At 35.4% G+C, this 19,994-nt stretch overlaps 1 protein-coding gene and 1 long non-coding RNA gene across 5 annotated transcripts in view; one reads left to right on the forward strand and one right to left on the reverse strand.

Moving 5' to 3' along the window:
* The window catches only part of LOC113253026 (uncharacterized), a 257,794-nt gene that overhangs the window by 172,276 nt on the left and 65,524 nt on the right, over window positions 1–19,994 (reverse strand). The gene's annotated exons all lie outside the window — the stretch shown is intronic.
* The window catches only part of PKIA (cAMP-dependent protein kinase inhibitor alpha), a 90,066-nt gene that overhangs the window by 50,065 nt on the left and 20,007 nt on the right, over window positions 1–19,994 (forward strand). The window contains exon 3 of one of the 4 annotated variants that reach the window (XM_057308127.1): window positions 10,921–11,037. The exons of 1 other annotated variant lie outside the window; for it this stretch is intronic. In XM_057308127.1, coding sequence (XP_057164110.1) covers window positions 10,921–10,972 — 52 coding nt within the window. In that variant the 3' untranslated portion in view covers window positions 10,973–11,037. Of the gene's footprint in view, window positions 1–10,920; window positions 11,043–11,393; window positions 11,505–19,994 lie in introns of those variants that run through there. 2 more of the 4 variants (XM_026495850.4, XM_044382733.3) reach the window with 2 other exon arrangements.

The raw sequence follows: 19,994 nt of genomic DNA on the forward strand, positions 1-19,994 counted from the left end.
GCACATGTTAGGCAATAGCTATTACTATTCTTATTAGTAATAGCTGCTCTTATTATTCAGTCTCAGCTAGGTGCCTAACACAGAGTAGATTTTGGCAAATACTTATGAGATTGAACTAGTTCTGAAATTTAAGTAATGTATCAATGCAGAGTAGTACCTCCCTCCCATCACTTCTCCCACAGAAAGGGAGAATAGACAGAAGAAGCCAACTATCATGTGCTCTTTTCTAAACCTCTCGTCCAGCCCCCATCAATAAAATAATATTCCTGAACCCCAACAAGTTTGAGAATTTTTCAAATCACGCTGTTCGAAAATGGTTGGGTTTCCCTAATCTAACATGCCCCAGGACTGTAGGGTCACCAAGCTTATATTAATGCAATCTAGTTGGGACTAATGATGATAATTAATGAACCATTTATGAGATCTTAGGGGCTTTTTAAAATTTATTATCCACACTTCATAGAGGCACAGCTATTCTGTTTTTTGTAGGAGACTCAACAGTCAAGGTAATCTTTTAAAAAATACAAATCAGATGAAATCATTGGCCTGCTTCTCACCTCTAAAGACTATCTACTGTGAAGAGACTAAAATATAAAAGAGTGAGTAAGGCTTATGGGCACCGTATGCTCTGGCCACTTCCTGCATCTTTCCCCAGCCTTCACCTGGTTCCAGGCACATTTGCCTCACAGCTTTGCACTTGCTGATCCTTTTACTGAGACCATTTTCCCTCTGATCAGTAATGTCTCAATTCAAATGTTGCCACTACTGTTTTGGCCAGAGACGTGCCTCCTCGGTTCCTCTCTATCCCATTATCCAGTTAAACTTCTGTCACTATATTTGTTTACATGTTTACTCTTCCCCCACCTGTGAGGCATTTGCTTAATCCATGGGACATCATCTAACTTTGTCTACTCTAAACTCTAACTTACCCAGCATTAACTCAGCCCAGGACATCACCAGGACTGTGTGACGCTGGGTAAATTATACTTAATCTCTCAGGCTTGTTTCCTTATTTGTAATATGGAAATAATAATAAGGTTTATCTCATAAGTTTATGAGGATAAACTCATATATATATATGAGGTATATATATATAACTCATAGGTTATATATAAATTCATAAACTCATAGATTATATATAGGTGTTATATATATTATATTATATATATAATATAGTATATTAGAATAGTTTCTGGCCATGAAAGTATTATAGAAGTACTGATTGCTGCCATTAGTATTATTATGAGAACTAAATGTTGAAATAATCCTTCATATAGTTGTATATCCCACTGAAGATAAGTAAGACTAACAGAATATTTAGAAATCAGATTAAAGAAGGGGAGCCACTAAAATATACTGAGATAGAAGATTATGAGGGTGTAAAAGCATAGAAGCATAAAACCTAAGTTTTTTGTTTTTGTTTTCTTTTTTAAAGAAGGAAAGAACCTAGAAATATGAGGATAAAACTATCCATTGGCAATGCTGACTTAAAGACAGCTGGTGACCTTCATAAGTAAAATTTCAAGGCAGTGGGCAAAGAGGTTAGGGTGAGAAAAGCCAGATGGAGCTAAATTATAGAGTAAATGGGGTAGAGAAAATGGAAACAATGAATGAAGATAATTTTGAAAAGCTGAACCATGAATTGGATAAAGAAGGTAGGCAAGGATCAAGGGACGATGTTGCATGTATACTTTTTAACATTTTAAGTAGAAGTTACTAGTCTAGAATAAGTTGAATTTTGGTGGGAATAATTCATAAGGAGTATCTGAGTTGTAGAAAATGCAGTGCTGTGAAGTACTTGAGCAGATGAGAGAAAATGGAATACCTACCATGTGTAATGTGAATAGCTTTTTAACTTTAACTCTTGAAACAAAAAGGAATACAAAGATCAGTGCAAATGCTAATGAATTAATGAATTTGACAGTAAGTTATTTACTGACTTCTATTTACTTAATGAGATACGAGGTAACACATCTGCTGAGAGCCTAAATTTGAGGAGAGTGGAGATTTGTAAAAACAAAAACAATCCTTTAAGAACTAGAAAGAACTTACTGTTAAGTCAGAGCCATATTTCAAGTCTTGAAAAACCCATTTGAAATTAGTAATCTTTAGTTTATTCGAATACCAATTTGCCCTGCCATGTGATATTTTTCTCCAGCTACCTGGTTATAAGTTATGAAGAAACAATAATGTTAGAGATGACAGTCAAGAAAAAATATAGTTAGTATTTTTTAAAGATTTTTAAAATATATTTATTTGACAGAGAGCGAGAGAGCACTAGCAGGGGGAGCAGCAGGCAGAGGGAGAGGGAGAATCAGGCTCCCCGCGTGTGGGGCTCAGTCCAAGGACCCTGGGATCCTGACCTGAGCCAAAGGCAGACACTTAACCCACTGAGCAACCCAGGTGCCCAAAATACAATTAGTATTTTAATACATATGTGATGTTCAACCTCAGTAGTTAATCAAAAAATTCAAAGAAATGGAACATGAGATTTTGGTTTATTGATTTAGCAAAATCAAAAATTTTATATCTTATGTTGGCAAAGTTCTTGGCAATATAATTTGATCTGATCTTTTGAAAAGTAATTTGATAATGTCTAGCAAGATAAAAATATCATAGGTTTTACACATTAATTCTAATTCTGGAAACTTACTCTAATAAATAATTTGTATTTAGAAAATTATTATATAAATAAAGGTGTTCACTCTCATGTCATTTCTAATAAAAAAAATTTAAAACATCTTTAATACTCAACAATAGGGGAATGTTTTAGTTAATTATATCTCCTTTGTAGAAAATTACAGTTATTATAATTATAAGACAATGCAGCAAACTAGGATGTTTAATGATGAAAGAATGAAGAAAGCTGATTTCAAAATTGTGTCTACCTTGTGACAACTACGTAAACATATGAATATTTATTATAAATTAAACCAAAATAAAAATTTAAAAGCTCTGTAACAGGAAGGGAATTTTCTGTTTGTTTCAAAATATGTTTTAACATGGTCCTTCTTACAATTTTGCTTTTTGAGAGGAGTAGTGAAGGAGTTTTCTCCCTTTTTCTTGAGGCTTTCTGGTTATCACATCATGCTGCCTTATATAGCTTCAAATAAAGTCAACAATTCTATCATCAGAGACTAGATTTATTTTATAGTTCATAGTTCCAAGTTATTTAATATAAGGAGACCTAATGCACTTGTAGGTGCTTTAAAAATATCATTTCAAGATCCATTTTTTGTGTGTGTGTGCTACTCTTTCCTAGTATGGATATTAAGACTACTTAAAATTGCTAGCCATTCATTTCCACGTTTCTCATTTTTATTCACTTATATTCACAGAAATGATAACAAATGAGTCTGTAGGTACATCTGCCAATTTCTTAAATCCTCTATTATCCACGTTATGAAAGTGCACTGATATGAATGCTTCCAGTATTTTCAGAGCTCTTGAGTTACTGAATTATACTTTGACTCTCTGTAATAAGTATCTTATGTAAGTGTAAAATTTGTACTCAACTTCTGGAAGCCTTTTAATTTCTTAGTTCAAAAGTGAGAGATCCTTAGTTCAGCCTTATGAGTAACAATTATTTGCATAGTTAAGAGTTCCTAAATTATTGGTTGATGGATACCTGGCAGTACTCTTGTCATTTCTCAGAAGTTCCCTATTAAATCTCTTTCTCAGTATCTCTCTCCCTCTCTCTCTCTTTCTCTCTCTCTCTCACACACACATACACATATTATACTTAGGAGCACAGGCTCTGGCATTATAAAGTTTAAAGTTGTAATTCCAGTTCTGCTGTTTCTGGGACATTTTATTTTAGGTGAGTAACCTAATCTCTGAGCCCTTTTATTTTCATCTGTAAAATAGAGATTCCAATTATAACAGACAATCTTCAAAATATCTCTAATCATTTTTTTCATCCCTAATCATTTTAGAGTTTCTTTTACAGAGTCAGATACAAAGCAATGTCTCGATATATTTTTATTACTTTTTTAGGACTTGCTTTTCCCTGAGTCTCTGAGTCTCCATAACTAAATGCAATTTCCAGTAAATTGAGTAACTCTTGTTATCAGCAAAGATTTTAACTAAGTTGATTACTTTTCAATGCAACCCAGATTAGTTTTTTTCCTTTTATTTTATTTTATTTTTTTGCCTTATGTAGGTGTTCAATAAAGATACATTTCATAAATGATTGAATGAATAGATGAGTGCATGGATGAATAATTAAATGCTACTTCTTGAGAAGGTAGAACACATGACACAGTGGAAGAGATGAGGAAAGGATCCAAGGGGAAAAACATGCCCAACTCACTTTTTTGTCCAGGGTCAGACTGAAAAGAACTGCTCTGTTTTGAAAAACGCAAAGGAGAAGGGCACCTGTGTGGCTCAGTTGGTTGAGGATCCAACTCTTAATTTCGGCTCAGGTCATGATCTCGGGGTCCTGGGATCGAGTCCTGCATTGGGCTCTGGGCTCAGCAGGGAGTCTGGTTGAGGATTTTCTCTCTCCCTCTCCCTCTGCCACTCCCCCTGCTTGTGCTCACTCTCTTGTCTCTAAAATAAATAAACAAATCTCAAAAAAATGCAAAGGAGAACTTGTGAAATATCTTAGTTTAACTATTTTTAGAAGTTAAGCATAAAATTTCCTGATGACTTTTGTATTTGGCACCAGTAAAAATAATGTGGGATTAGCCATATTGGAGATAAAATGCTGAGGTACAATCACATTAAATGACATTATGTACCCTAAATTTATGGAACATTTGTTCAGGCCTTTTCCACATTCTGTTGTGCCTCTAAGTAAAATGTTTGGTAATCTAGATACAAAGCTATATGTCATAAGACTTTTAGGTACCTACTGTGTCAAAGGTTTCCCTTGTAAAGGTCATATTTTGCCATGGAATGGATTTGCAAAAGTAACACACATGCCAGTATCACCGGCAAATACAAGTGCCAACAAACTTCAATTTAAATTGATGAACATACAATCAAATGATAGTATCATTTTCTTATGTTTTATGGGAAAAGGTGGGTAGGAAATGTGTAACAGTGGAAACTTTATAGACTGAAATAATAATACATCATTTTGAAAACATAAAATACATTAACCAGTGTTGTTACGGTATCTTCCATGAATATTTCACTGTACTTTAGACATTGCCTACAATCAATGTTTATGATAATCTCTACCCTCTGAAGTGGAATCATGCCCATGGTACACATTATTCATATAAATGATTAAGCACTGAAAAGAATTCAGCATTTAAAGACAATTTGCTTTGATTTACGCAGTGCTTCTTCCAAAAGATGATACCAAGAATTATTGCTTACTGAATTGGAATTACAAATCCTTCCAGAGTTAGTTTTTTTCTCTAACATCAATATCAATGAAAGTAAAGAAAATTTACATATTCATTAAGAAATACAGGCACATAATTATACAACAAGAAAAACTTTTTTTCATAGACTATTTTTTAGAACAGTTCTAATTTTACAGGAAAATTGAGAAGATAGTATAGAGTGTTTCTATACACACTACACCCATTCTCCTCTATTACTAACAACTTATATTAGTATGTTACATTTGTCACAATTAATTAACAAATATTGATACATTATCATTTACTGAAGTCCGTACGTCAGTCAGTTTTCTTTAGTTTTTACCTAATGTCCTTTTTCTGTTCCAGGATTCTATCCAGGATAATACATTACATTTAGTTGCCATGTCTCCTTAGGCTCCTTTTGATTTTGATAATTTCTCAGACTTTCCTGGTTTTGATGACCTTGACAGTTTTGAGTAGTATAAATCAGGTTTTTGTACAATACTGCTAATGGAATTTGTTTGATGCATTTCTCATGATAAGATTGGGATTATGTGTTTGGGGGGAAAGACCACAGAGTAGAAGGGCCACTTTGTCAGATCACATCAAGCGTACAGTCAACATGATTTATGAGGGCTGAGGGTGACCTTGATCGCCTGACTGAGGAAGGGTTTTTTAGGTTTTTCTCTTGTAAAGTTACTCTTTTTCCCAATTTCATACTGAACACTTTGGAAGAAAGTCATTATTCTTAGCTCACAACTAAGGAATGGGGAGTTATGCTTAAGGTAGGGTATCTATATAAGCTATTTGGAATTCTGCATTGGAGATTTGTCTGTTTTTCCCTATTTAATTATGTATTCTTATCAGTAAGAACTCATGGATTTGTATTGTATACTTTGGGTTATAATGTAATACTACTTTATTTACTTTGTTGCTCAAATTGTTCTAGTTGTGACCAATCTCAACTTTCAGTTGTGACCAATCTGAACTCTTCTGTTACTTTGATATGCCCTGATCCATATAGGTCTGTATTTTTTAATATTTCCTTTTTTCTGAAAGATAGTCTAGGCTCATCTTGTATATTTACTGTCCCAGCCCTAGAATCCGCCATTTTTCCTAGATCCTTTTATTGCAGAATGGTATTAGACACTGCGATCTGGGTGGGAGGTATGCTCATTGCTGTTGAGGTGTGATTGTTTCTAGGTCTTCTTAGCTTATTGAGCCAAGAGATACATGTGTTACCCTGACCATGTATATACATATATCTATAAACATTTCTATATATAAACCATGTGTGTCAATATTAAGCTAATCATGAATGTATACTGAAATTTCCAACTCTGATCTATTATCATATAGATCATTCTTGCCTCATTCCTTGCTTATTTTTAAATTTCAAATCCAACAAAACACTTGACTTTTAAAAGTGTAAAAATCAGTGGGGTGCCTGGGTGGCTCAGTCGTTCAGCGTCTGCCTTCGGCTCAGGTCATGATCCCAGCGTTCTGGGATCGAGCCCGCATTGGGCTCCCTGCTCAGTGGGAAGCCTGCTTCTCCCTCTCTCACTCCCCCTGCTTGTGTTCCCTCTCTCGCTGCCTCTCTCTCTGTCAAATAAATAAATAAAATCTTTAAAAAAAAAAATAGAAGTGTAAGAATCAGTACCTTTTTTTTTTTTAGATTTATTTATTTATTTTGAGAGAGAGAGAGAAAGAGGGAGAGAGAATCTCAGGCAGACTGCCTGCTGAGCATGGAGCCCAACGCAGGGCTCAATCCCACGACTCTGAAATCATGACCTGAGTCAAAATCAAGAGTGGGACACTTAACCAGCTGAGCCACCCAGGCACCCCTGAAAGTGTGAAAATTAGTACTTCCAACATCAATAGACTGCCAGACATCTGCTTCCAATAAGATGGAGTAGCTCATTTCTCCCAGGACCTCACACTTAAAACTAAAACCCTGACTATAACATAACAAACAAGCATAGGAGACACTGAAAGATGGAAATGAGAAGGTCCTTACTAAGGACCATGGGACTTGAGGAATGATATGGTGATGGCTTCCTGTTTCCTGCTGCTTCCCATATATCATGCAGAGTGCACTGCAGGAGCCTCTAATCTTACATCACCAGCAGAACAAGAGACAAAAAAAGCTTTAAGGAAAACCTGGTCTCCCCAGCCAAAGTATGAAGAAAAGGGTTGCTGACAACAGAAAACCATTTTGGCAATACATACTGTGCTCAAGCCAAAATCCAATGGAAAAATTGCACCTGCTACCTATACCCCCTGGTTTCAGTGAGACCACGTAAAGAACTGATCTTCCACACAATCCCACTCCTGCCCTCCAAAAGCAGGCAGCACTGTGATTCTTCTACCAGGGTTATTTCAGTGTCTCCATCAGTGAGCTGAGCCTCCACACCTATCCATCAGCAAAGAGACTTAGACAGGGCTAGTTAACACTGAACTGTCCTCACACAGTCAGCACCCAATTTGGGAGCTTAGCCTCCACCTCTACTTGAAATAAAGCCCCATGTTGGGTGTAGAGATTACGTAGAAATAAAATCGAAAAAAAAAAAATCCTTCAATGAATTCCCATCTTCCTTAGGATAAAATCTCACATTCTAACTGTCTCAGTCTGTTTGCACTGCTATCACAAAATACTACAGACTGGGTGGCTCGTGAACAACAAATATTTTCCTCACAGTTGTGGAGGCTGGAGGTTCAATCAGTTAGTTGGGTGATGTCCCTTTCCTGGGTCACAGATTTGTCTTTGTATCCCTAAGTGGCAGAAGGTGCTAGGGAGCCTGGTGGAGTCTCTTTTACAAAATCACAAATTCCTTTCAAGAGGGCTCCACCCTCATGACTAAATTACCTCCCTAAGGTCCCACCTATGAATACCATGATATCTGGGAATTAGGATTTTAACATATGAATTTGGGGAGGACTCAGACATTCAGACCAGGGCATTTAGTAATATACCTAGACCACTCCTGGTCTGGCTTCTAAGACTCTCCCTTATCTTCTTTCTTGTACTCCAGTGAGCACTCTTTATACTGATTGTATATGGAACTATTTTCTGGTCTAATCCTTAGCTATTCTTTTTCTTGCTACTATGAATTTCTCTTTTCTTTGCTTCAAAAATTCACTCATTCATGTTACATATCCATCTCAAGTACTGCCTTCTACAGAAAACCCTGCTGATACTCCTCACATACCACTGTCCACAGCACGAATTAAGGTCCTGCTGTGTCTTCCCATAACACTCTGTAATAATTTGTATTGTAATTATGGATTTACTTATCTGAGTGTCCCAATACATTGAATTCCAGATGGTAAGGTAATGCTTTTATAATGGTAACACTGGTGCCTAGTAAACCCATGGCATACTTTAGGAGTTCAGTAAATATTTGTTGAATGAATGGAATGGTCAACTTGAAATCTTAAGTCATTTCACTTTTTGAAAATCTATCAAAGATACCCAGTTTCCCAAAAAGATTGGACACTTAGTGATGTAGGAAAGAACGTTAGGGCTTGAAGACAATGGCCAACAATCTTGAGATGTCTTTGGTGCAAAAACATGATTTTATTAAAGCACAGGGACAGGACCCATGGGCAGAAAGAGATGCACTGGATCGTGAGGAGTGGACCATTATATACTTTCAAGTTGGGAGGGGGTTAGGGCTAGCGTAGGTCTCTAAGGAATTTTGGAAGCAAGGTTTCAAGGACCTTGAGGGGACTAGCTATTGTTGGGAAAAGTTCATTTATTACTGTCTAATAAAACCTCAGTCATGAGACCTTCAGATGTATATCGATAGGCCATATGCTTGGGGGATGATTGCCAACATGTATCTTGGAGGGTAGAGATAAAGGAAGTTTCCAAAAGAATTTTTATGTGTTAGAGTAGGCTTATAGGATCTTTGGCAGGGGGGGAGGGGATTGGGCTAGAATTGCCTTTTGCCCTTATCAAAGTGTCAACATCCAGGCAGTTGAGTCCCTAGAGAAATGTCACTCCGCCTGTTTCAAGGACTTGTCAATGGGCTATAGGTAGTAAGGAAATTTAATAATTTTTCTCTGCCTTTGTTTACCACATCGTTAGGATCTTAGATTTAATAAAGATTTAATAAAGGAAATTGTTACTGATACATCAGTGCTTAAATTCCTCAAAGTAAAACCATTAACCCAAGGACTTAAGGTTTTCCACTTGGACTTGCAAGCTAGTCATTAATACCCACTGTCCCCATTGTATCAGATGATGACAGTGCTTCTGTCATAACTCTCTCAGCACTCATTATTGCAGTATAGACTGATAGAATCATGCTGTTACCTGTAATTATCTACTTTAGGGCAGGCCAGAAGTGTCCAAGAGCTAATATATCTGGGTGTGGTTTTCAACCATGACAGAGGAGGGTTGGAAGATGAGTACTTCATGTTTCTCACCCATTATTGGGGTAACTCCGAGTCATGCTCTGTAGTCTCACGGAACTTCCCGGAAGGACTGACAATAGTCCCCCCAGAGTAATCTGTTCAGTAATGCACCACTATTGGCCTCCTTCCATCCCTCTACTCTCAGTTTCCATTCCACCTCTGAGTTTCCTGGGACTACCTCCCAGATAAACAATTTGCATTCAAATTCTCTTCTCAGGTTCTGATTCTAAGGGAACTCAACCTAAAACATTTTCAACAATGTATATCCTCTTAATAATCCAGTGCTCCTTGCAGAGCCATCACTGTAAAAGTACCACGGCATGGCACTCTTCCTAGATCCTAATGTAAACATATAGGAAAGAACATGACTTTGAAGAGAAAAATAATTCATATGAGAATGGCCAATGGATAAAGGGAAGGTAATATAGTGCCATTTGTTTTCCATTAATGATGCTGTGGAATTTATGGGCAGATGGTCAGTAACAGGTGTGACTATAATTTGAGGAGACTGCTTCCTCAACTACTCAGAAAACTGCTATTACTATTTTGGAAGCACAGTTTCAGGACTTTATTTCTTTACTTGCAGTCTTTCCTTTTACGTTAATTTCTATTTTTCTAAATCACTGACCAGCAGTCAATAGATTTATTCTCTCCCTACCACGCCATCACAAAAAGAGATGTGTGTGTGTATGCTTCCCCTGAGACACGGACACTTTTGTGTACATCAGTGCTTGAAAAGACAAGCTCATGGGGCATGTGTGCGGTGGATATTACATATTAAAAGTCTCTTTGAAATATATTTCTTTTAAGTTTCTATGTTTATTTTATGAATAATTAAGTTTAGTCAAATTAATAATTTACTAAAGATCTAGATGAAGACTAAAGGAAGGAAGTAAATTTTAAAGAAAAGAAAACTTGCCTTTTTTTGCCTTTTGTGTTGTAATGGACAAAGGATAATGGCTTTTTTTTTTTTTTTTTTTCCTGCTTGGCTTGAAGGCCCCAAATTAAACCTGTACTCTTGTCATAATATGTTCATTTGTGAGTATTCAAACTTATAAACTGTGAATTTCCCTTAAGTTATTATACTGTTTAGGAGATCTAGATGTGGACATGTACTTAAAATTTTAAAATTGAGATCTTTAAGTGTAGATAATGTCCCTTTCTCTTGCTGTCTCCATTTCAGTTTCTTGAGTTTCTGGAAGGCCTGGTTTTCCCAAAGGAACAGTTTCTGGTAGAAGTCTGAAGGTGTGATCCACGAAAATCAAGTATAGCCAATGAATTAAGGATAAGAAGGTTTCCAATCAGGTAGGAACACTTAATCTCACACATTGAACCACCTTAAATAAAGTGTGCCAATGGCTGGATATAACTACTTGGAAAAAGATATATAACGTACAAGGAAGCTGTTTGCAATTCCCTTGGCGGTTGTGGTGTTTATCAGAGAGTACCTTGGAGGGAAATGAATACAATAACAGTATGATGTTTTTTTCCATTTTTAGCTTGTTGTTGCCTAGTACACATAGTGATCTTGGTGACTGGCTTAATCCTAGGAGGTTAGACATGTGGAGCGGCAGATTAATCTTTTTGTTACTTTCTCCTAAGACAAATCATTTTCTACGTTGTCTTCATGATCTTCTAGTTGCTTATTATAATTAATGGCCATGATGACATAAAGTAGTCTTTGAAGTGAAGAGCAGCTCCAATCAGTGTTGTGAAGAAATCAGCTTGGTTCTTGTTGGGGCACATCATTTTTGGTCTTGGCAAAAAGTGAGTGCACATAGGGAGTTAAAAGGGAGGAAAATGGGGCATGGGAAAGAGGACCTTATTTACGTATGCATGTCAAAATCCCACTAACAATTTTATTTTTCATTAGCACAGTTGGAGATAAAAACTTAAGACAAAAGGATAATAAAGATGTCTCATTATATGGCAAGACAAAAGGCAATAGTGACATCAAAATCAGGGCCTATACTCAGTATTTAGTACACCACTTGATCCCTGCTCAGTACTCAATGTAAGACCCCAGGGGAATGGCTTATGGATGAATGAATGTAAAAAGTTAACATGTTAGAAAATGTGGTTTATCCTTGTATTTCCTTGTGTGTTGACTTCTGTATTCTCAGGACCCAGCACTGTAACTGTCACATGGAATATAAGCAATAAAGTTTGTTCAAAGAATGGATCCATCCCTGTAATTCTAAGGATAATTATAAGACCAACACAGACCGCATGTTTGTGAGATCTATGGCAAAAGTATCCATGAGATGAAAGCCTAGCTAGATCTCACACTGGTGATATAGCTGGAGTTTATCTGGTTTAAAATTCTTTTTTAGTATAGTTGACAATGTTACATTAGTTTCACAACATGGTGTACAACATGGTGATTCGACATCTCTGTATGTTACCCTATGCTCACCACAAGTGTAGCTACCATCCATCACCATACAATACTGTTACAATATCATTGACTATATTCCCTATGCTGAGCTTTTAATTCCTGTGACTTATTCATCTCATAACTGGAAGTCTGTATCTCCCACTCCCCTTCATCCATTTTGCCCACCCCCTCACCACCCTTCCCTCTGGCAATCATCATTTGTTCTATGTATTTATAGTTCTGATTCTGCTTTTTGTTTGCTTGTTTATTTGTTTTGTTTTTTTAGATTCCACTTCTGAGTGAAATCATATGGTATTTGTCTTTCTCAGTCTGATTTATTTCACTTAACATACTACCCTCTAGGTCCATCCATTGTGTCTCAAATGGCATGATCTCATCCTTTTTGATAATTGTGTAATATTCCTTAGTGTGTGCATGCTGCATCTTTCTTATTCATTCGTCTATTGATGGATACTTAGGTTGCTTCCATAATTGGTTATTGAAAAAAACGATGCAATAAACATAGGGTGCACATCTTTTCAAATTAGTGTTTTTGTTTTCTTTAGGTAAATACCCAGTAGTGGAATTATTAGATCATGTGGTGTTTCTATTTTTAATTTTTTGAGGATCCTCCATACTGATATCCACAGTGGCTGTACCAATTTACATTTCCACCAACAGTGCACAAGGATTCCTTTTTCTCCACATCCTCACCAACACCTGTGATTTCTTGTCTTTTATTTTAGCTATTCTGACAAGTGTAAGGTGATAGCTTATTGTGGTTTTGATTTACACTTCCCTGATGATTATGATGTTGAATATCTTTTCACGTGTCTGTTGGCCATCTGTGTGTCTTCTTTGGAAAAATATCTATTTAGTCCTCTGCCCATTTTTTGATTGGATTGTTGTTTTTTGGTATTGAGTTGTATAAGTTCTTTGTATATATATATTTTGGATATTAACCCTTTGCTGATATATCATTTGCAAATATCTTCTCCCATTCAGTACGTTGCCTATTTGTTTTGGTGATGGTTTCCTTTGCTGTGCAGCTTTTTATTTTGATGTAGTTCCAATAGTTTATTTTTGCTTTTGTTCCATTGCCTTAGGAGACATATCTAGAAAAGTGTTGCTGCAGCTGTTGGAGAAATTACTGCCTGTGTTCTCTTCTAGAATTCTTATGGTTTCAGGTCTCACATTTAGGTCTGTAATCCATTTTGAGTTTATTTTTGTATATGGTACAAGAAAGTGGTCCAGTTTCATTTTTTTACATGTAGCTAGCTGTCCAATTCCCAGCACCATTTCTTGAAGAGACAGTGTTTTTCCCATTGCATATTCTTGTCAAAGATTAACTGACCAAAAAGTGTGGGTTTACTTCTGGGCTCTCTGTTCTGTTCCACTGATATATGTCTATTTTTGTGCCAGTACCATACTGTTTTGACTACTACAGCTTTGTAGAGAATCTATCTAGTTTTAATCATTTACATATCATCCCATTACATTTAGGTGTAGTACCTACATTAGACATACTATTACATGACTCACATAAGGATAGAAAATCGCCTGATAAACTTTTGTGCCACATTATTTGCAAAACATGAGTTTTGGAGCATTTTTATAATGACAAGGTAAGGACAGTTTCAGAATCATTGAATTCTAAAGTTATTTATACTTTTCCACAGGTATAGCCATAATACTGCATCAGCTATTTCTCTGTAATCTGCTGTTGCTCTCTTTTGCATTCCCAAGGGACAACAAAAACCATTTAATTAAAGAAAGAAATGTAAATTTTTGAATAATGCAGCTTCCACAAAACCAAATACACACACGCACACACTGTGTCTGTCTCTGTCTCTCTTTCTCAGATATGAAGATGAAGTAACAGTCTAAAATAGCATCCTGGAATAGCAAAATAAGAGGAAATCTGCTCGTATTTTATTATTTTGTTCTTTTATGTACTTACTAATAAAAACTAAGTTGCTAGATGGGAAAATAGCTTTGTAACATTTTTGTCTTTGTATGTATTTATCAGTAATGTATAAGATTACCTCTGCCACTCCATCCTTTCTGTATTCTCTTGGGTCAGGAGATTGTAGTTATCAGTTATTTTTAAAATTCCTAGGCAGCCACAGGACTGGGACAACAAATTATCCCAAAGTAGGAGGTCTCTTTATGGAAAATAAAGTTCTCATATGAAGAGGGAAAACTTTCACAGTTGAATGATTTCAACTTTAAAAGATTAATGAGTAAAAATATATGTGTGTCAAAGCTGACTCTCTTCTCTATAATTAATGACTAGGGGTTATCTTTGGTATGTAGGGGATTTTAACTTTTTTTTTTTTTAAGATTTTATTTCAGACAGAGAGTGAGAGAGAGAGCACGAGCTTGGGGGGGAAGGGCAGAAGAAGCTGACTCCCCAGTAAGCAGGGAGCCCATCATGGGGCTTGATCCCAGGAGCCTGCGATCATGACCTGAGCCAAAGTCAGACCCTTTACTGACTGAGCCACCCAAGCACCCTGGAGATTTTAACTTTAAAAATACTATTGTATAATACTTAATACACAAAAAGAATATATTCAAATATATTAAGTTATGAGATATAATAATAAAGTAAACTACAAACACACCACTAAAACTAAGAACTAGACTGCTGAATCATTGTGCTGTACCCTGATCCCATCTTCCTGCTTTCATCAAATAAATAACTGACTTGGTTTTATGTTCAACATTCACTTAATTTTTATGTAGGTTTTTTAACTATATATGTGATTTTGCTTATTATTGACTTTTATAAAATTGATTTCATATTTTCTGTGCTTGCTTTTTTTCACTGAATGTTATGTTTCTAAGGTTCATCCATGTTGTGTTAGTGTTCATTAATTTTTACTACTATATAATATTTCATTGTAAATATAAGAAAATACATTTATTACTCTGTTGATGAAATTTGGGTTGTTTTGGACATATTATGAACAGCACTTACATGAACATTTATTTTTAATGTCGGTACACATGTGCAAGATGTGTTTTAAACATCTATAACAAAAAGTAGAACTACTGAATTCAGGTAACCCCCCTCCTGGAGACTAGCATATTTAAAAGTTTACAATGGTAGTCTGCTTCTGAGTCTGTTTGTGCTCATATCTCTTACTAACATCATAAACTTCTGCCAGTTATATCATTTTCCATTTGAGGTTTTTGGGTTTTTTCCTAATGCTGTGTGTGTTTTCTTTTGTTTTTTACTCTATCAAATGTCTGTGAATCTGATAGTCTTCTTTGTATTAAAATAAAATCAACAAGAGTCATAAGAATGAAAATAGGATCTTGAGAAATTTATAAATTCCTACCTGCATTCAAATTGGAGTAAATCAGCCTGAAATTCATAAACAAAACAACAAAACGAAAAACTGTAAGGAACACTCTTACTCAGGGACTCAAACTGTTGCACATGTTTATTCTCTAAGAAGTCTATAATGAAACAGAAGGATAAAGACTGCATGTCCAAACCAAAATGCAACCTTGTAAGTCACGTTTTGGGTCAGGCCATGTAATAGTGGGCCAATGCAGTAAATAAATTAAAACAATTCTTGTTTTCAACAATTTCCTAAGTCAATATTTGAAATAATGAAAAACTTATCTTTTAAGTCCAAGAAATCTGGGCAGTTATTAGTTAAAGCAAACTTGTTGTCCTACTGTTCTACATCCGGCTAAAAACAGTAGTAAGACTGGAGAACACCCATGGACACTGTACAGACTCTCTAAATATAGCTTTTTCTTTCTCTAAAAGCTTTTAGAAATATGCTGTCTTTTGTGAAAACTTGGCCTTTGTAGAGGGCACATGGACACTAAAGTCAGTGACTTTTAGGCCTAGAAAAGCTTTGAAGTATTTTCCTAGTTTGGGAACCCACATTTTGAAGGCATGAAAACTGAAGCCTAAGAAATTCAATATTTTTCCCAGCATCAAATGGTAAAACAAGTAATAATGATGGCATTCAAACCTCTGTCTTCTAAATCCATTGAACATGGATGGCATGTAGTAGCTTATAATACCTGCTTATTTTCATTGCCCTCAACAACACGTTCCTTCTATGCTTTACCCATCTTGTTTCTTCAAGAGGGATGATAACTAACTGCAAAATTTAGCTATAACTAAATTTCAAAAATTTTGTTTTATAACTTATTTTGAACTGCTTTTTTTCTGTTAAAAATATAGAAGGACATTTTTCTTTCCTCCTTGAAATGCCTCGGCCTGCATTTACGATTTTTTACTGTTGAGTTATTGAATAGTAATGAGTACGGAAACGTATTCTAGTAGAGGAGGTAAGTGTTAGGGGCAACATGGTAAACAGTACAGTTGATATAACTTAAAGGGAGATAGAGAGAGAAGGAAGAGAACAAAGATGTGATTTGTTTGGAAAAAATTAATGGCAAGTTAACATTTGGCTATTGTCTATACTTAACACAATATAGCCTAACTTAATTTAAACTCCAGATTAACTTCTGTTGTTTGCATTGCCGTAGACTAGGGAGTAAACAAAACAACAAGATTTTTTGTGTTCCACCATTTTGTATTAATTTCCTAAAGATTTCTACAAGACTTTTTGTTTTTTAACAAAAAACAAAAGACTTGTCTTTGAATTATTTTCCCTGCTTCCTTGCACTTTAATAAGCTGATAAGTGGAATTTAGCTGAATATTTATGATTAACCCTGTCCCATAATTTTAAAAGCACTAGGGATTGTGTGTGTGTGCACAAACACACATACAAACACATTTCCTGTCAACTGTTGTGCTGCCTTTGCAAACAATGAAATAAAGTTTTCAATCAAAAAATGATTATTGTCATCTAGATAAAAATCAGATACGATAGTGGGGCCAGCCATTGGTAAGTTTAAAAGCCATCCTAGGTGATTTATACTTGTAGCAGGATTGAAGGCCTTGCTTCAGCTAAAGCACTTAGATGGAAGTATAAGCAAGCATGGCTCTAATTTCATATCTGAGATCAGTTTTTTTTTTTAATTTGAGTACAGTTGATATACAGTGTTACATTAGTTTCAGGTGTACAACATTGTGATTCAATATCTGTACACATTATGCTCTGCTCACCACAAGTGTAGCCACCATTTGTCACCATACAAAGCTATTACAGTATCATTGACTATGTTCCCTCTGCTGTGCCTTTTATTCCTGTGACTTTCTCATTCTAACTGGAAGCCTGTATCTCCCAGTCCCCTTCACCCATTTTGCCCACCCACCCCCGCAACTATCAGTTTGTTCTATTTATAGGTCTGATTCTGCTTTTTGTTTGCTTATTTATTCGTTTTGTTTTTCAGATTCCACATTTGAGTAAAATCATATGGCATTTGTCTTCTCAGGCCTGTTTTATTTAGAGTTCTTTGGCAAATGCTTCTATGTTTTTTTATACTCTTTAGCTATGCTATAAAAATACCAAAAGTTGGTGTGAATTAATGAAGTGATATGCAAAAACGGAAGCCTAGAAGATAGGATAGGCATGTAGTCGGTCTTCTAATTGTCACTCGAATAAGTTTGGTTGACATAGACATTATGGAAATTAAGTAAAGACATTAATAATTCATAGTGCTGAAATAAAAATCTAGTTATGTCAGTACAAAAGAAATCCTAATTTGTACCACAAACGTAATGAATTCAAAAAATGCTATTTGTTAAATATTTACTTAGTATCCTGCACTGTACTTATAACCCTTTTCTGAAATTTGGAGGACAAACAAGAAAAATAGAAACTCTCCACCCTCAAGTAGTTTATACTTTGGTCAATGAAATATCTCTATTTTGAGTTCTTTTGATTTATTAAAAGTTTATTTTATTGTAACTTAAAAGTTTAGTAAAAGTTTAGTTTATTGTAACTTCATCAATATAAGTTGTTTTTATATTTATTAAAATCAGTGTTTACCACTTTAAATGTTTCTTAAATATTCCTAATAATGAAATTGTGTCATAATGATAATTTCCAATACTGATAATAGAGTTAATAACAGAGATGCTCGCTATTGATAGCAAAGTGATTTTGACAACCTATAAAATGCCATGATGTTTTTCAGAGTAACAGCTTGTCTTCTCACCATAAAAAGCTGCTTATTAATAGTGATTTTACCACATTTTAAAATTCATATTTTAATATAGTTTGCTTTGTGATGATCTCATTTTAACATTATTATTTATATAGCTAGTATATATGATGTAAATATTCATATATACTTCTCAATGGCTAGATGAGTACATTTTTAATTTCTTAAAGTAGTTATTTAATTTATGTTGCTGTTCTTCAGCATTCCTTTTTCTTTCTGGAGCCTATCCTACTGGACTTCAAAAAGCCTGAAAAATCTGAAAAATCCCATAGGAAGTGATGTATGGGAAATCTCAAAATATAATGATGGCTGAGAAAGAGTATTAAACATTGTGCTGAAGATCATTCCATTAATAAAGAGATTAATCAGTAATTCTAACATTCAGACATATCATAAACATGAAAAACATACTGAACAATGACATTTTCATTTTTTTTTCAAAGATTTTATTTATTTGAGACAGAGAGAGAGAGCAACAAGTTGGGGGCAGGGACAGAGGGAAAGGGAGGAGCAGATTCCCGCTGAGCAGGGAGCCTGACAGGGGGCTCAATCCCAGGACCCCAGGATCAGGACCTGAGCCATAGGCAGACACTTAACCGACTGAGCCACCGAGGTGCCCCTGAACAATGATATTTTCAATAAAGGGGAATATTAAATATTATATAGAAAACTTGTATCTGCAAAGCAGATAATTGGCAATGATGATACATATATTAAAATATGTGAAAACATAATCATAGCAACTGTTTTTCTTTTTGGCTGAAAAGAGGCATATTGGAGTGCTTACGCACTATTTCAATTGGAATAGATAGACATTATGCAGAAAATACTTGATTGCAGAAGAGCAGATATTAGTATGTGTGTGAATGTGTGTTTTCAATTAATGCAGTCTCATTCATTGAGAAAAGAAAAGAATGCCAGATTTACTTTAAATGTGACACTGTGAAATGTTAAAGGGCCATTCTTAGACTTTTTTCTGCTGCTGCTTTTCCTTTAGCTTTCACCCAAAAATGCCATCTTATTATTCATCCAAGTTACAGATCTAGAAGCAATCCCAGGATTCTCACTGAAGGGTGCTCTACCTTCATGTTTCCCACTTGATAAGTCACAAATTCCTGGCCCTTCTATATCAGACAGCTCTCTCCAATGCATGCCTGCTCTTTCACTCTCTAGGCCCAGCATCTCTGCCTCAGCCTCCTACTAAAGTCACTTCTAGTTCACTGTGAGCAGGATCATTTTTAAACCTTCCTCAGTCCTAGGCAACTGCACTTTTGGAAGCTTTACATGACATCTTATCAGATGTATTAAAATGTATCCATATCACATAGGCCATGTAATTTATAGATAACTATGAGAGTTGAGCAACGTAGCAGTTGATGAGTTGTACAGATAATAGTGTTTGAAAAAATTAATTAAACAAGTTTTTATCTCAGTTTTGCAGATTTTTTTTTTCATATTTTGAAACCATTTTTTTTTGAAGTGTCAGTTTAGTAAATCCTTCTCAAATTCCTAGTCCCTGGTGAGTGTGCTTTTACTCTCACGGGCTGAACAGCCCTCACTGAGGCGTCTAAAGATGGGGACCATCACCTGGATGAGTACACCAGATCTGTGGGTGTTGGAATGCAAAGTGTTTCTAGAAATTAAGGAAGAGATGGTGGTGTCAGTTACGTTGTATATCAGATGATAATACTAAAAAGCCAGGTACTGTAGGGATGTCAATAAAATATCATCCTATAATGTCTTAAAACAGTCTGTGAATTTCTTACATACTGAAAAA

The sequence above is a fragment of the Ursus arctos genome, unplaced genomic scaffold (assembly GCF_023065955.2).
Source record: "Ursus arctos isolate Adak ecotype North America unplaced genomic scaffold, UrsArc2.0 scaffold_6, whole genome shotgun sequence".
In the NCBI taxonomy this organism is placed as follows: domain Eukaryota; kingdom Metazoa; phylum Chordata; class Mammalia; order Carnivora; family Ursidae; genus Ursus; species Ursus arctos.